At 40.3% G+C, this 16,957-nt stretch overlaps 1 protein-coding gene across 3 annotated transcripts in view; it reads right to left on the bottom strand.

Annotated features, from left to right (window-relative positions):
• CACHD1 (cache domain containing 1) overlaps positions 1–16,957 on the bottom strand; it is a 229,998-nt gene that overhangs the window by 25,403 nt on the left and 187,638 nt on the right. For all 3 annotated transcript variants that reach the window (XM_061121691.1, XM_061121692.1, XM_061121690.1), the window contains 7 exons: positions 16,280–16,429; positions 15,532–15,655; positions 14,612–14,729; positions 9,355–9,523; positions 3,053–3,195; positions 2,166–2,347; positions 1,163–1,273 (listed from right to left, as the gene is read on the bottom strand). In XM_061121691.1, the coding sequence (XP_060977674.1) occupies positions 1,163–1,273; positions 2,166–2,347; positions 3,053–3,195; positions 9,355–9,523; positions 14,612–14,729; positions 15,532–15,655; positions 16,280–16,429 (997 nt within the window). The remainder of the gene's footprint in view (positions 1–1,162; positions 1,274–2,165; positions 2,348–3,052; positions 3,196–9,354; positions 9,524–14,611; positions 14,730–15,531; positions 15,656–16,279; positions 16,430–16,957) is intronic.

Genomic DNA, 16,957 nt, shown 5'->3' on the forward strand with positions numbered 1-16,957 from the left:
CTAAACATATTTACAGTGATACTGACATTTTATAGCCTTCTTGGAAAAATCAGTTTTCAACATGCTGTGAATTTCTCAAGAAAGTGCAAAGACAAAGTAAGAACAGCAACAAAACCATCATAACAACAACAACAAATTCCTATATAATTCTGCTGCTGCTGCTAAGTCACTTCAGTCGTGTCTGACTCTGTGCGACCCCACAGACAGCAGCCCACCAGGCTCCCCCATCCCTGGGATTCTCCAGGCAAGAACACTGGAGTGGGTTGCCATTTCTGTCTCCAATACATGAGAGTGAAAAGTGAAAGTGAAGTCACTCAGTTGTGTCTGATGCTTTGTGACCCCAAGGACTGTAGCCTACCAGGCTCCTTCCTCCATCCATGGGATTTCCCAGGCAAGAGTACTGGAGTGGGTTGCCATATATAATTCTAAAGAAACCCAAATACAAGAGGTAAGAATTTTGTCTTGATACATTTTTTCCTTCACTAGCAGTATGCTTTGCTTGGGAAAACACTCTCTGATAACAATAACTGTCAAGTGCTTGGTGCTATTTTTTTGATTGGTTTAAGACTGGCATTTCCAGGAACTGCTTTACTGAATTTAACATCTCTGTTTTTCTTCTTCATAATCACCCTCATGGCCACTAACAGGGTTAAGTGCTTTTTGTTGACTCAATCACATGATAACCTTGTAAGGTAAGTATTATCCCCATTTTACAGACATCAGGAAGTTTAGGAAATCCAAGATAACACAGAGAAGATATTCAAATCCCAGCTTGCCCATATCAAATGTCATACCTTTGCTGCTACTCCTTGCTATCTACTATTCTATTCAGATTTTCAAAATATCCTTAACGTTTTCAAGAAATGAGTAAATATTAATTGAACTATTACCTGGCAGGGGAAGGAGAGGGTGGATGAATTGAGAGAGCCCCATTGACATACACACACTACTATGTGTAAAATAGATAGCTAGCGGGAAGCTATTTTGTAACCCAGGGAGCTCAGCCCAGTGCTCTGTGATGACTTTGAGACGTGAGATGGGAGGGAGGCTCCAGAGGGAGGGGAAAAAGTATATCCTGTTGTTGTACAACAGGAACCAATACAACATTGGTAAAGGAATTATCCTCCAATTAAAAAGAAAATTAAAAATAAAGAAATATTACCTGGATGAATGAATTGTATGACTGATAGTCACTACATAGCCAGCTCCTCCAACATCTAAGTAAGGGCCAGTCAAGGAAATCAAACCTGGATTAGCTACTGCATGGAGATACCTGATGGAGACCAAAAAAAGTCCTTACTTTAGTGTATGAACAACTTTGCACATTTCAAAGAAAAGTGAGCTTGCAACCTAAAAAAATATTGTAAATTGTGCTTATGTTACATTTAAGTTCAAAAGGCTTCCCACCCTTTATATATGATTATAGCAGCAACAGCAAGAGGTCAATAAAATTATGAAATTCTCTTTTGAAAAGATACTGAACAAAGTATATATGTGAGCTTTCATAAGCTTTAAAAAATATAGATGTTTTAGAGGCAAAACCAAAGATTAATAAATCAGGTAGGAACAAACAGAACTGGGGCACATAAAAATGTGCCGTGGGTTGGGAAGGGTGGGAGAACAGGCAGTAAAAAAGATGAGCTAACTCATGAGTAACTCGGCTACTAAGCAGCACGAGAAGAGAAACCCTGTCTTTGTGCCCAGGTTGCCTCTTGCTATACTACCTGACCAGCTTTTGCTTTTGAAAATCAGAGTAAAAATAAATCCTTGAAGTGAAAAAGTATTTTTCAGTTTTTATGTCATGTTTCACAGGTCATAGATGAGCTATAATTTGATGCCATGATCATATGCAGTGACATTAAGTATATCCATTGTGGACACACTGCATATAAGGTGGGAATCAAACCACTAGGAACTGAAATGGCCAAGTATAAAGCATTTCAGTCTCAACAGCTCAATAAAGAGATAAAAGCATTGTAGACAGAGGAAGCCCACAAAGCTGCTGTTCACACCACATTTAAAAAACAATTCAAAAACATATTTTCACTGCCATGAAAAGTATCTTCTTTAAATATGACTGCCAGAAGTTGCTTTATTGTGTGTACTTATCATGTCTCTCCAGGATTGGGGGAGAACCTTTGATAATGGAAGCCCCTAAAACTCACCATTGTCTCCTAGTGGGATCAAATGCTTTGTCCATGAGGGAGCCAGGATAAATTCTGAGGACGCCATTGGGTGTTGCTATGTAACGGCGGACAATGTAAGTGTTCAGGCTACTCATTTCCATTTGTGTCATCCATTCATCTGTGACGTGGCTGGTAGCCATTACTTCATTTCTGACAGAGAACTGGGAAACAAAGGAAGACATAGCGGGGATCCTTTAAGACTCACATGAAAAGAGAACGGCCTGCTGGCAGAGCTTCCCAAAGCTCTCTTGCAGGGAAGCCAAGCCCAATTACTCCTTAAAAATCTTTCCACAGCAGATGGATACAGCCAAACTTGGTGAAAACAAAAGCTTCCTGAAATACAGCCAGTGGATGTGTGACTTACTCAGTTGTTCATCCTAGCTAGGCTTTCTTGCATTTATGAGGAAAGAACCTATAGTGCAGCATTAAATAATTAAATACATACACAGGCACGTGTGTGTGCGCGCGCACACACACACACACACACACATCCCCTAAATCTCTGCTCCTTAAACTTCATCATATTTATCTCAGCAGACAGTAGGGGCACTTTACTTCATCCCCCTGGGAAAAATGGGGCTGGGAAAGTTTCTCTGGTCTTTAACTCCTACCCCGCCTACCTAGGAAGCCTCTACTGCATCTAAAACCTGAAAGATATTCTGCATCTGGCCCACAGGGCTTCTTAATCCATCAGAAGGGTCCTCGCCGGCCAGCCTCCCCTGGGCCTCACACTCTGTCTTTCTGGCTCTCCAGCTGAGAGGCACAGATCCAGAGGCCGGCTTCCCACTTCAAAGGTTCACTGCAGCATCCCCTCCCGGGCTTGTGGAGGGGCGTAGCAGAAATGCGGGCCCCAGGACGGCACTCACTTTGAGCCCCGGGTTGGCAATGAGGCGGGTGTTGTCGCTGAGATAGGCTGTGTAGTGCTCCACCATGCGCTTTGTCTCTGGCTGGCTGAGGTGCTCGTACGGGGAGGAAAAGCTGCCAGCAGACAGCATGACAGTTGGGCTTTCTGAAAGAGACGCAAACAAAGCAGGCCTGAGAACCTGTGCCTGAACCTCAGGCTCAGACAAAAGCCTGGCTAAGGCTCTGCCCGTCTGTCAGCCGTAGGGGCTTAGAGGCACTCCTAAGGAAAGCTGGAGGGAGCTGCGCAGGACAAAGGTCACGTTCTCTCCCTACAGGGAGCTTACAGTCCTGGGTAAACATGAAGAGACACAAGGGTTGAGAATGTAACTATTCAACATACTGACTCTCTGCAACTCCATGGACTATACAGTCCGTGGAATTCTCCAGGCCAGAATACTGGAGGGGGTAGCCTTTCCCTTCTCCAGGGGATCTTCCCAACCCAGGGACTGAACCCAGGTCTCCCGCTTTGCAGGTGAATTCTTTAGCAGCTGAGCCATGAGGTAAGCCCCAACATACCTTAGATCCACATATAACATCTCACACTTATTTGGACCACGGAGGTAGCACATGACATAAGGTCAGACTGGGTTGGACCTGGGCTCCACCATTTCCTGGTTGTGTGATGTTCTGTGGCAGGCTCAGTCACTCAGTCATGTCCAACTCTTTGCAATCCCATGGACTATATAGCCTGCCAGGCTCCTCTGTCCATGGAATTCTCCAGGCAAGAATACTGGAGTGGGTTGCCATTTCCTACTCCAGGGGATCTTTCTGATGCAGGGATTGAACCCATGTCTCTTACATCTCCTGCAGTGGAAGGTGGATTCTTTACCACTGTACTTCCTGGGAAGCCTGTGTGACCGTTGGACAAGTTAGAAAATATGTGATGTTTCTATCATATGCAAAGTGGGGGAAATAGCAGTGCCGATCCTACAGAGTTAGGGTGAAAATTAAATAAGTTGATATACACAAAGAAAATGATTTAATAAATGTAAAGCATCTAGAACAGTCCGTGTACAAGTCACGTGTCTCTGTAAAGTTTTGACTCTTACTGTTCATATTAGTATGATTATCGAGGAATAAGAAAAAATGGAATAAAAGTGGAGTCGATGCAAGATCCAACTAAAAAAAATTATTCTCACAGATGGGAACAACTAAACATAGCATAAATAAAATCTATGAAAATGGAGTAATTGTTGGTATTCAGTCCAGTTCAGTTCAGTCGCTCAGTCGTGTCTGACTCTTTGCGACCCCATGAATCGCAGTATGCCAGGCTTCCCTGTCCATCACCAACTCCCGGAGTTTACTCAAACTCATGTCCATCGAGTCAGTGATGCCATCCAGTCATCTCATCCTCTGTTGTCCCCTTCTCCTCCTACCCCCAGTCCCTCCCAGCATCAAGGTCTTTTCCAATGAGTCAACGCTTCGCATGAGTTGGCCAAAGTATTGGAGTTTCAGCTTCAACATCAGTCCTTCCAATGAATACCCAGGACTGATTTTCTTTAGGATGGACTGGTTGGATCTCCTTGCAGTCCAAGGGACTCTCAAGAGTCTTCTCCAACACCACAGTTCAAAAGCATCAATTCTTCAGCACTCAGCTTTCTTTCTAGTCCAACTCTCACATCCATACATGACCACTGGAAAAACCATAGCCTTGACTAGATGGACCTTTGTTGGCAAAGTAATGTCTCTGCTTTTTAACATGCTATCCAGGTTGGTCATAACTTTCTTTCCAAGGAGTAAGCGGCTTTTAATTTCATGGCTGCAATCACCATCTGCAGTGATTTTGGAGCCCAAAAAAATAAAGTCTGACACTGTTTCCACTGTTTCCCCATCTATTTGCCATGAAGTGATGGGACCAGATGCCATGATCTTAGTTTTCTGAATGTTGAGCTTTAAGCCAACTTTTTCACTCTCCTCTTTCACTTTCATCAAGAGGCTCTTTAGTTCTTCTTCGCTTTCTGCTGTAAGGGTGGTGTCATCTGCATATCTGAGGTTATTGATATTTCTCCTGGCAATCTTGATTCCCCCTTGCGCTTCTTCCAGCCCAGCATTTCTCATGTTGGTCTTACTTAACAGGAAAAACCCAGTACTGTTATGACAGAAATCCTCGCAATGAATTACATTATGAAATAAAAACACTACATCTTTGTCTTTGAAATTTTACTCTTCAATTGTATATTTTTAAAAGTATTAGAAAGCAGTATCACATGTCTTATCTCATTTAAATCTGTGGGTCCTTTTCTATTCCTTTGTTAGTTCTCACTCATGGTGTCTCATTTCCTTGTGGCCTGGTTTTCTGTCACTTGATGCTGGTCTTACAAACAATTTTGTAGTAAATGTTGAGTCTCAACAGGATGGGAATATTATCCTCCACAAAGGATTGCTGTGCCACATCCCAAAATGAGGCAGGATGGGGAGGTGGAAAGTCTTCCAACGAGACAGGATAACTACCCAAGTGCTACACTGGGACACTACGGTATTCAACTAGTCCATGATGAGCTAATGCTTGAGATTCCTTAGACAACTCAGAAGACAAGAATCTCACAACAAGGGCTGACTTAGTTCCAATTCATTCTTACCCTAAATATATAGTCCTCTGTGACCTCTGCTAAAAGTAGGTATGTGTGTGGGGGGGAAGCAGAGGGCAGAAGGGAGCAGTCTCACTTGTAAGTCTCTACCTTTTGAGAACCTTGGATTTGATTTTTGTCCCTCTCCCTAGCCCGAAGAAGCTACCTAAAGCACAATTTTCTGGATTGATTATTATTATTATTATTGCATTTTGGCTGCACCACGCAGCATTTAAGATCTTAGTTCCTTGACCAGGGATTGAACAGGAGCCCCTTGCATTGGAAGCAGAGAGCCTTAATCACTGGACTGCCAGGGAAGTCCCTCTTCTGGGTTGATAAAAATGACCAGTTTTAGATGACAGCTTTCTTCTTTGGGTTCTTATAAGCTCCTGGACTTTGGTCCATTACCAATTAGGTGAGTTCTCTGATAATTTTCAAAAAATTTAAAAAAGGTTCCATCCAGGATTTTTGGTTGAACTGAGCAGGATGGGTCAAAACTACTTAGTCTTCCTTTACCACAACACAATGCTTCCAGTATTAACTATCATATCATCAAGGTATAGCTTGGGAGTAATTATTATATCCATATCAAGGAAAAGAAAGCCAGTGGCTGAAAAAAGGTTAGGTTGCCTAGCAATGAGTTCATGTGTATATGCTCGGGGGCCTTCAGTGCAAGGTGTGCCAGAGAGAGACGACTGTTCTGAAACTCAAAGAACTTAGGACCCAATTGCAGAGATAAGAATAAAGAAAAAAAAAAAAAAAAGGAAAACAACAATATTAGAACAACACAATGATATAAAAGACATCTCAGGGATAAGAGTTGGACCAGAAGGGGAGGAGAGACAACTCGGGGAGGGGACCTTCCTTGTAGTGATGTGGATAGAAGGAGAGGAAAAACCAAGAAACAGGGCCCAAAGTCTTATGTCTAGAAGCTAGACACATAGCTCTTACATACATAAGACACATGGTACTTACATACCTGTGTACGCAACTGCACAGGATGATGTACTCTTCCAAAATTCCTCTGTCCCTCTTTGTGTACCAAGAAAGACACTGCCCCATCCTTCAGACCTCTGGAAGGGAGCTCCGATCTAAATTAATACCTTGCCTCTAAATCCCCATCATCAATGGAATTAGGTAAAAACCACTTATTTGCCATTGTTTCCCTTATTTTCCATTTCTTTTAAAAAAATTTGCATTATCCTGCTTCACTTTCATTACCAACTGATACTAAACTATCCTCAGTGATCTCTTCACATACTGCCCTGGGGGAGTTCTACAGCCAAAATGAAGTTGGGCTGTACAGTGGAAAGAGTACCCAGTGGAAGTTGGACACTGGCATAAGGTTTATCCGTGTGCCCCAGACCAGCTCACTAGTCCTAAGTAATGTAGGGCTAATGTAATGTAGGGCATTGATAAAACTCTACATTTTCTGGGAGTGAAAATGTCCAACTGAGCAGGACCATCTAACTGAAATACAACGTAATCCCCCACTGTGATATAAAAATTTCCAGTAGCCACATGAAGAAAAGGAAAACCAAATAGGTTAATTTTACTAGTGTATTTTATAGACTCCAATATATACAAATATTACCACTTTAACATGTAATCAATACGAAAAATTAAGTATGTATTTTATCCTTACAATAAATCTCAACTTGGTTTAGCTACATTTTAAGTGCTCAATAGTCACATGTGGCTATTAGCTACCATACTCGATGGTATAGCTATGAGGGATTATCTGAAGGAAACAAAAAATCTAGGCTTGAGCTTTTTTTTTTTTCCATTAAGAAAAGCCGCTGCACTTTGCTGTACCAAATTTTAAAAGACTGGTCTTGGAAATCAACCATACTTCAATAAAAATTTTTTTCAAAGATTAAATAAATAATAAATAAAAATAGTTTTTTTTTATCACCTCATTTTCACCAGCAGTAGTGTAGTAGTGTTTCCCATAGTGACTAAGGGAATTATGCATATCTTAGCTTTTCTTTAAGTAGTTCTTAAAAACATGAATTAAAGGACATTCTCTTTTGTATGGGGCTTCCCTGGTAGCTCAGCTGGTAAAGAATCTGCCTGCAAGGCGTGAAAACCTGGATCGACCCCTGGGTTGGGAAGACCCCCTAGAGAAAGGAAAGGCTATCCACTCCAGTATTCTGGCCTGGAGAATTCCATGGACTATATAGTCCATGGGGTCACAAAGAGTTGGACACGACTGAGTGACTTTCACTCAATCACTCACTCACTCTTTTGTATAGAAACAGAGGGCAAACCCCATCCCCTCAAACCTAAATTACAACAAACAAGGAAATGTAAAATCCAAGTTGACATCTCTGGCCATCTAAGTTTTCCACACTGATGGAGTGTGTCATAGATAAAACTACTTAGGCTGGCCTCCTCTATTGATCTCCTATCAAGGCAGAAACTCTGTAGGATGGAATGCAGAAAAGAAACCTGAACACAAGTGCTCTCATTTTGAAACTGGAGAATGGATGATGACTTCCAAGTATTTTCAAAGGTGAAAAAGAAAATATGTTTGATAGTATTGTGAGTATACTGTGACATATAACATACACCACAGATGCCTAGTATGCATCTGGCACACGGCAGCATGCAATAAAAGGGGGATATCAGGCATGGGAAAAGCATGAACCACATCTGAGCCTCGCTTCTTTCTGTGTTACCATGGGAAAGTTGTGCTTGGGTGGGCCAAAAAGTTTGTTCAGCTTTTCCCACAGGATGATAGGGAAATACCCAGACGAACTTTTTGGCCAACCCAATATTTTGCTAAGCCCAAAAGTCCTCATCTGTAATAGGCCAACTCAGATGATGGCTGTAAAATACTGGGCACAGAACAAATGCAAATTCCCTTTTAGTTTCTTTGAATTATTTGCCTATCTCCTAAGCGATTTTGAAGACAGGGATCTATGATAGGTACAGATACACTATGTAGATATGTAGGAGTGCTACCCTTGGACTCTTTACCATTTTTCCACCTATGCTGTACCCCTGCATCTTCATTATCTGTGTGCCTGTCTCTAGTGGGCCATACCTACCACTCTGTTTGATGGACATTCTTTGGGCTGCTAAAACCTCTTTGTTCTGCTTTAGCAAAAACCTGAAAGTGACTAAGGAATATGAAAGTCCAGCTCCCTTTCCTGAGTCTGGGCAAGCTCTGCAATGTAATTTACACTCCAAAGCCCCCCTGAGGACTAGGGTCAAATTCTGGCTTGCTTTCTTCTTTCTTCCTTCTCCTGTTAACTTCACTTCCTCACTTGTTTCTTCTGAGAGTTCATCCTGAATAAGCCACCAGCCCACAAATCCTCATCTCAGTGACTGATGGAGAACCAGAAACAAGGCAAGGCCTCAAGGGGTTTTTCTATTTGTCTCCCCACACTGGCACTGAAGGTATTCAGTATGCTCAGTTATGTCTAACTCTTGGAGATCCCATGGACTATAGTACACCAGGATCCTCTGTCCATGGAATTTTTCCAGGAAAAATACTGGAGTGGGTTGCCAATTCCTCCTCCAGGGGATCCTCCTGACCCAGGGATCGAAACTGCATCTCCTGAATTGGCAGATGGATTCTTTTACCACGGAGCCACCTGGGAAGGTGTTCGGCATCTAAATTCAAACTGACGCTCATGGTGAGCTGCTATGAGGAGGACCACAAAGGAAATGGAAAAGCACAGGGTTTTTACCTAGAGTGGCCAGCTGTTTGAAGTGGAGGCAAGCACTAGGCTGGCCCAGTAGGTCCAAGCGGTGGTACAGCAGCTTGCTGCTGGGAACAGTATTGAGGTTCTTCAGTTGTTTGACAGGTATTTCTGGTTGTATCACCACAATACAGAGAATGAAGGAAGTATCTTGGACCTGGAAAATTGACAAAGAAACGTTAATACAGAAATGAAGGTTCCTAGAGATAGTAAGTTGATCAACATTACTTTGTGCTATCTCTACTTCTAACCCACGCAGAAAAATACATGATGAGTGAAGGAAAGGCAGGAAGATGGTGTAACAGAAAATGGTTCTGGCAAAAAATTACACTTTCTATTTTTTATTTTTCTTTCTGATCAAGGGAACTTAATTCATGTAACAGAAAATCATGGAGTTGATGAAGGGATTAGAAAATAGTCTCTCTAAAACAGTAACCCTAGTCCTCTTTTGCTTATTTAAGCTAATGGATACAAGCTGGAACATGGCATAAGAATACAACACTTATTTCTGTTTGGGTTGGAAATGCGTTGTAAAATATACAGTTGGTTTTGCAATGAGTGTTCCGAGAATTGACTATTTTAAATGCCAATTATGAATCCATATAACACAGCCTGTACAGAATCTGGTTTACTCATTCTATTCCCAATGAACACTTTCTTCTCTCTTGGTTAGAGGTGACTAGGATCTCACACTCATGAAAAGTGCAAACCCTATCGCTTCCGAGCAAAGCCGGCCTGACTTGTCCTTTCAGACCAGGAAAGGCAAGTGTGTTGTAACTTGGCCTAATTTAAGCTCCTCTATAGAGACAGGCGTACTTTCAGATTCATTTCGCTCCTAGAAATGGATGCTTGAATAAAATTTGGTGGGAAAAATGTTTATATGAATCAAAAGCCAAGTCAAGCTATGTAGTTTTAGCTCCTTGACTTAAAAATAAGTTAATCTTCTCTAAGTTCATTATATTAAGATCTAAACAGAATATATTTTAAAGGTGGGTTGTAAATAAATGAAAAGAATGATAACCAGCTAAGTCAGAACTAAAAGATGGTCAGAATCAAAGCAACTCATAAGATAATTTAACAATCAGGGAGAAATTTTTTAACTAGGCAGATTAGAGTCAAGAGTAATATGTGGTTTCTGAGGATGGCTGCAGAATCTTTTTAAACACAGGGGAATTTGCATCTTCCTGGAACTGCTTTCAAGTACTGCTGCCAAGGATATTCAATTACATTAGCAAATTTAATCCTCTTCCTCAACCCAACAAGTTAGAAAGTGACAGAGTATTCTGAAGTGACGTTTACTATTTGCCCTCTTCCTGTTTCAGCATCTTTTGAGTTTGCTTCCTGTGCTGCAGGAAGTTCTATAAGAGAATTCTTATTCTCTTATAAGAATTCTGTAAGAGAAAGAAAGTCAATTCTGTAAGATAAAAATTCTGCCTTTCTCTTCAAGGGTCAATTATATGAGAAAAGAAAAAAAAAAAAAAAAAAAGAATTACCCTAAGCATCTAAAATCAACACTTCATAATTTCTAGCTGGAAAGGAAAACAGATTTCAAAATAGGTCTCCTTGCTATTGTGTTCTTAGCTGAAAAAGTAGTTGCTTGCATTAAGGAACTATGTATAACATATCTAGAAGAGGCCTTCATGAGTGGGGAGTGGTTTTTTCCACTGATTATCCATGGGATTCATGTTTTGAAGTGAACCATGCCCGTACAACACTGGAATGTTGCAATACCTTCTGATATTAGTTAGTATTTCCTTCTGTCACAGCATGTAGCCTCCTCAATACTCAAAGACAGACTTGCATTGCATAGTGACAAAGTAGTAATCTCTTAATGCTGCTAACATAATCTCTCATGTTACATTTAAATTGACTCAGTGAAATAATCCATCAATATCTGCCATATCTATGGATGCTAAGCAGTTTAACCAATGATTATCAACATCAACTAAATCTATTTAAATTATATTTAGTTGAAAAATCCATTTCATTCCGGAGGACAAGAGTACTTACTGCCCTCCTCCTGCTGATGTAGCTAAAGAAAGCTTAAAAATTCTTGTTCTTGTTCCTGGGTAATCAGGCAAGCCTTTTAACTTCAATCTCATTATTTATTACCACTTTAAATAATGTTCACTTAACAGTGATGTTCTTGACAACTGATGTTGGAGAAGACTCTTCAGAATCCCTTGGACAGCAGGGAGATCAAACCAGTCAATTCTAAAGGAAATCAACACTGAATATTCATTGGGAGGACTGATGCTGAAGCTGAAGCTCTGATACTTTGACTACCCTGATGCGAGAACTGACTCAATGGAAAAGACCCTGATGCTGGGAAAGATTGAAGACAGGAGGAGAAGCAGACGACAGAGGATGACATAGTTGGATGGCATCACTGACTCAATGGACATGAGTTTGAGCAAGCTCCGGGAGTTGGTGATGGACAGGGAAGCCTGGCGTGCTGCAGTCCATGGGGTCATAAAGAGTTGGATACAACTGAGCGACTGAACTGAACTGACAATTTCAGAACTCTGAGAAAGTTAACACTTCTACCTGAAGTGATTACATGATTATATTCATTTGGCTAAGTAGAGTGGCCAAAATGTGCCAGTATCATGGAAGAAAGACAGTCTTTATAAAGATTATACTTCCCAAAATGTTAATACCAGGTTTATTTACTATACAAAGAAGGTCTTAAAATGCCTCTATTTCCTTCTATCTCTTTTAAAGCCAACAAATATTAATACAGATTTTTTTTTACCAGGATGTACCTGAGTTGCTTTCCATTAGGATATAGTGTAAGATAAGCAATCTTCAATTTTAAATCCAAAAGTATTTTTCAATTCAGAATTCGGGTGTCTATCTCACTGTTTCTGATGTGAAAAATTAAGCAATTAGTCCTTATTTAAAAATTGTATGTTTATAAAGGGTAGATGGTATAATCATTCTAAAAAGAAAAAAATTCCTGAAAATGAGCTGTCTCAGAGAGTTTTGAAACAGATATTGACTTTTTTCAGATCTGTATTATCAGCAAAATATCAGTAGAATTAGGCTGATAAACATAAGCTTCTCAAATGGTCTTATTATTTTGTTTAGTTTCATTTCCATTTTAGAAATTGCTGTTGCCTTATGATTCTTTAAAAAGCAAATAAGAAGATCACAAGAGAGTCATGTCTAGAGGCATGTATCATATCTAGAGGCATGTATCATATCTAGAGGCATGTATCATATCTAGAGGCATGTATCATATCTAGAGTCATGTCTAGAGACTCCTATCATTCCTATGTAGATACTGCACAGAGTTGACTGTGCATCCACTGCTAAGCTGGAAGCTCTGTGAGGGCAGGGAGTATCATTCGTCTTTGTCCTTATTAGTTCACAGTCAATCTTCAATAGCAATACTTAAAGGGATGAATAAACAGATCCATTTAGGATCAACAACATATATTAAAAACATCAGAAATGGCCTTCCAAGGGAATCTTGAGTATGATTGTTTTTTAAGTTTAATGATTATTACTGAATGACCAAAAAAAAAAAAAAAAAAATCAAAGTCTACTCTTCTTTTGGTCAATTAGAGTATTTCAGTTCAGTTCAGTCGCTCAGTCGTGTTCGACTCTTTGCAACCCCATGAATTGCAGCACGCCAGGCCTCCCTGTCCATCACTAACTCCCGGAGTTTACTCAAACCCATGTCCATCGAGTTGGTGATGCCATCCAACCATCTCATCCTCTGTAGTCCCCTTCTCCTCCTGCCCTCAATCCCTCCCAGCATCAGGGCCTTCTCCAATGAAGCTCTTCGAATGAGAGTATTTAGGGCCCCATAATAGCACTGTTATGCTATGCTTGGGAGAGGGAGTAAAGGGCAAAAACATTAATTAAGATGGGTGGTGTGTGTCAGATTCTATTTCTCTATGATTCTTTGAGGCTCAGTGCTCTTTTTTAAAAAAATATTTATTTATTTCAAATAGGATATACTGTAAGATAAGCAATCTCCAATTTTAAATATAAAAGCATTTTTCAATTCAGAATTCTGGTGTCTGGCTCACTCTTTCTGATGTGAAAAATTAACCCTGCAGCATGCAGGATCTTCCTTGTGGCAAGTGGGCTTTTCTCTAGTTGTGACATATGGGGCTTAGCAGCCCTGAGGCATGTGGGAACTTAGTTTCCCAACCACGAATTCAATCCGTGTTCCCTGCATTGCAAGGTGGATTTTTAACCACTATACCACAAGGGAAGTCCCCTGAAGCTCAAGAGTCTGAATGAGGCTAGTGAAAGAAACCTGCAGTGGGTATCACAGGGATGGCTAGCAATCTGCTTGTGGCACATGGGAGCAGTACACATTCTAATCTAAATCTTTCTTTTCCTTGGCATCAGTGGAGGACATTCATGCTTGTGTAGCTCCTTTTCAATGCCCAGCTTCCACAATCTATGTTGAAAATGATAAAAACAAACTGTTGTTGTTCAGTTGCTCAGTCGTGTCCAACTCTTTGCGACCCCATGCACTGTATCACACCGGTTTCCCTGTCCTTCACAATCTCCCAGAGTTTGTTCAAACTCATGTCCATTGAGTCAGTGATGCTATTTAGCCATCTCATCCTCTGCTGCTCTCTTCTCCTTTTGCCTTCAATCTTTCCCAGCATCAGGGTCTTTTCCAATGAGTTGGCTCTTTGCATCAAGTGGCCAAAGTATTGGAGCTTCAGCATTATTCCTTCCAATGAGTATTCAGGGTTGATTTCCTTTAGGATTGACTGGCTTGATCTCCTTGTTCCAATTGGATACAATCTAAATGTGTATTAGTGCGACTCAGAAGAAAGTTGGTCGATCTATGTAATGAAGTACAGAGCCACTGAATGTGTTTTCACACACAGAGATACATGCCTGTGTGTGAATAGTAAGTTTCCTGAAATTGATCAAAGTGGTTACTTCTGGGAAATGGGAGGTCAAGCTAAGTTTCCTGAAATTGATCAAAGTGGTTACTTCTGGGAAATGGGAGGTCAAACTCGGGAGGGGAAAGGGCAGAGTGCACTATCTATTTTTTTTTAATATGGTTTGATTTATTCATCATGAGTAATTACTGGTTTTATAAACAAAAAAGGAAAAAAAATTCCATTTCTATGGAATCTCTTCTTTTTCCAATCACTTTAAAACAGATTAGTAACATTACCAAACTGAAGTTCCCTAGAATTTCTGCATGAGGAGGAATGTTGCATCCTGCACCTCCTTGAGGCAAAGGAGGCTTCCTTGCACTCACCATCTTCCAGGCATAGCTAACATTGTAGGCCTCCTTTCCAGTTTCTCTCAGCTTATTTATGTGCCAGGACAGAGATGAGTTCACAGGGACTGCGATAATCTGGCTGCCCAGAGGGAGGCTGCATTGGCAAACAGAATGAAATACTTCAGGCAAAACATAAAATGAAGCACTTAATTAAAGGCAGGGAAGATGCTGTGAGTCACTGACCACGTCCTGATTTTGAAAAGCAATGAAGCTCATCACTTTTGAAAGAGATAATGTGAGATTTTCAATTTTGTAAAAGCATTATGTCAGCTCTGCACTGAAAACATTCCTTCCTCTCTATCCCTGCCCCCCCTGATTCTAATTCTTTCCAGAGACTAACTTGTCTCAAATCACTCAGTCATTAATTTACAACCAATGAGCACAAAGACCCATTTCTCTATAGGTTACCATCTGCCAAAATAATGTATCACGGTTGGAAAAAATCCAATCTGTTCCTTATTTCAAGAGAAAATGTTGTATATGATTGTGCTGTCAACTTGGAATGGACAGTGCTTTGCCAAGCTATTTTTTGGCACGCTCTAGAGCTGGTCCTCAACTTAACCTCTTAGTCTGCCAACAATTTCCAACTTGGTATAACTGGAGTATCTTTAAAAATGAGATGAGATATATCTGATTTTACAACTAAAGGCAATGTGAACATAAGAATTTGATTTATAAGACATTTCCCCCAAATAATAGTTTTAAGAGATCTTATCTACTTTACAAAGTAAACAAAATTTTGGCTACTATTCTTATATCAAAAACCATACTCTTGATAACATTAAAATAATTTATATACTTGCTTTATTTCCTATTATAAACACTTATATTTGACCTCCATGGATCCTATTCTCTGAGAAAAAAACAAGATATTATGACCCTCACCTTTTCCTTACCTTAGGATATTTTGCCGAACCAACTCAAATTTGGGGATATTTTCATAATGAATGATGTCAGTGTGAAGTGGGGGTTCTGAGAGTAAATATGGCCTGGTAAGAGATGGATGCATAAGGGTATACCCTGAAATAAGAAAAAAAAACACACACACACTATGGGAAACACGTTGAAGGAAGAACTGATTCTAATAAAAGTGCTCATCATAGGTTTGAAATGTGGGATATTCTGGGAGGGCTGCTCAACACTCAGCTTCTCAGTCTGTAACTCAGCAGTCCAATAAAACCTGAACTTGTTTTATGTTTTCTTGCATAAAACTTTGGAAGTGTAGCAAGATGTCTTATTGAATATCTCCCTAGTCAAGAATATTTGGGAGGTACTGACCATTTGGTTTTCATTTTATAAAATCTATCACATAAACCTTAATGTCAATAAATATTAAGAAAACAATATAGACCAAAAAAAGATCCAAAGGATCACTTGCATGTTTCATTCAATCCTCAAGTCTAATTTCCTGATGGTTACAAGTAACTATTACCTACCCTTCAACACAAGATAGAAACAAATGCGCAATCTTTAGATTCATTCTGCCATCGTTACGGTGTTGTACGACAAATAAGTAGTCCTGGTCACCCTTTTTCTACAAATACCATCACTTTCCTACTTTGTTAGTATCAGAATATCTACAGATGACTTTTCTTCAGGATGTTAAAGAAACCGTTCTTTCCTATGTAAGTTTTAGTAGATTACCTTTGTCATCTATGAGGAAAGTATAGGACGCCAAGGAGTCTTGGTAATACGTCACGTCTTCAAGGATGTAAGCCAGGTTCACATCCACACCTACAATTCCCAGGAGGAGGTTTCCAAAATAACAGGGTTTACTTACAGTCATTATCAAACCTATGGGTTAAAAACAAAACAAAAAATCAAAATATGTTAGAGAAGGCATTGAACAAAGGCTGGTGCTGCGCTCCAGGCGCTGAGAAGGCCGCACGCAGCATCTTATTTGCTCTGGGGAAGTTTCCTGTGTGACGCGGCAATCAAGCACTGCTTTGCTGACAGCACAGTTCTGAGTGTGAGGAATACAGGCTCTTTAGGAATTCAGACATCTTACTTAACTTAAATGGAGGTAATTTGTACCTTTTCCACTATTTTTTCACCTAAAAGGATACGACACTCCAGATCCATACAAAACATCAGCAACATATATATCATTCTACTTCCGAAGTGGGGATGATTTAACTGACTTTGCAAGACCACTGGACAAAAAAAATCGAACATTCAGGGCTCTAGCCCAACTGTGCCCTTTCTGTATCATACATATGATACTAGACATTGAGCCTTGATCTTCAAGTCCATTTAAAGGACACAGCAGTAATTACCTTACCAATTTCTGTGCTGTGCTGGGCTCAGTTGTGCAGTCACATC

Source organism: Dama dama, chromosome 20 (genome assembly GCF_033118175.1).
Source record: "Dama dama isolate Ldn47 chromosome 20, ASM3311817v1, whole genome shotgun sequence".
NCBI lineage: Eukaryota > Metazoa > Chordata > Mammalia > Artiodactyla > Cervidae > Dama > Dama dama.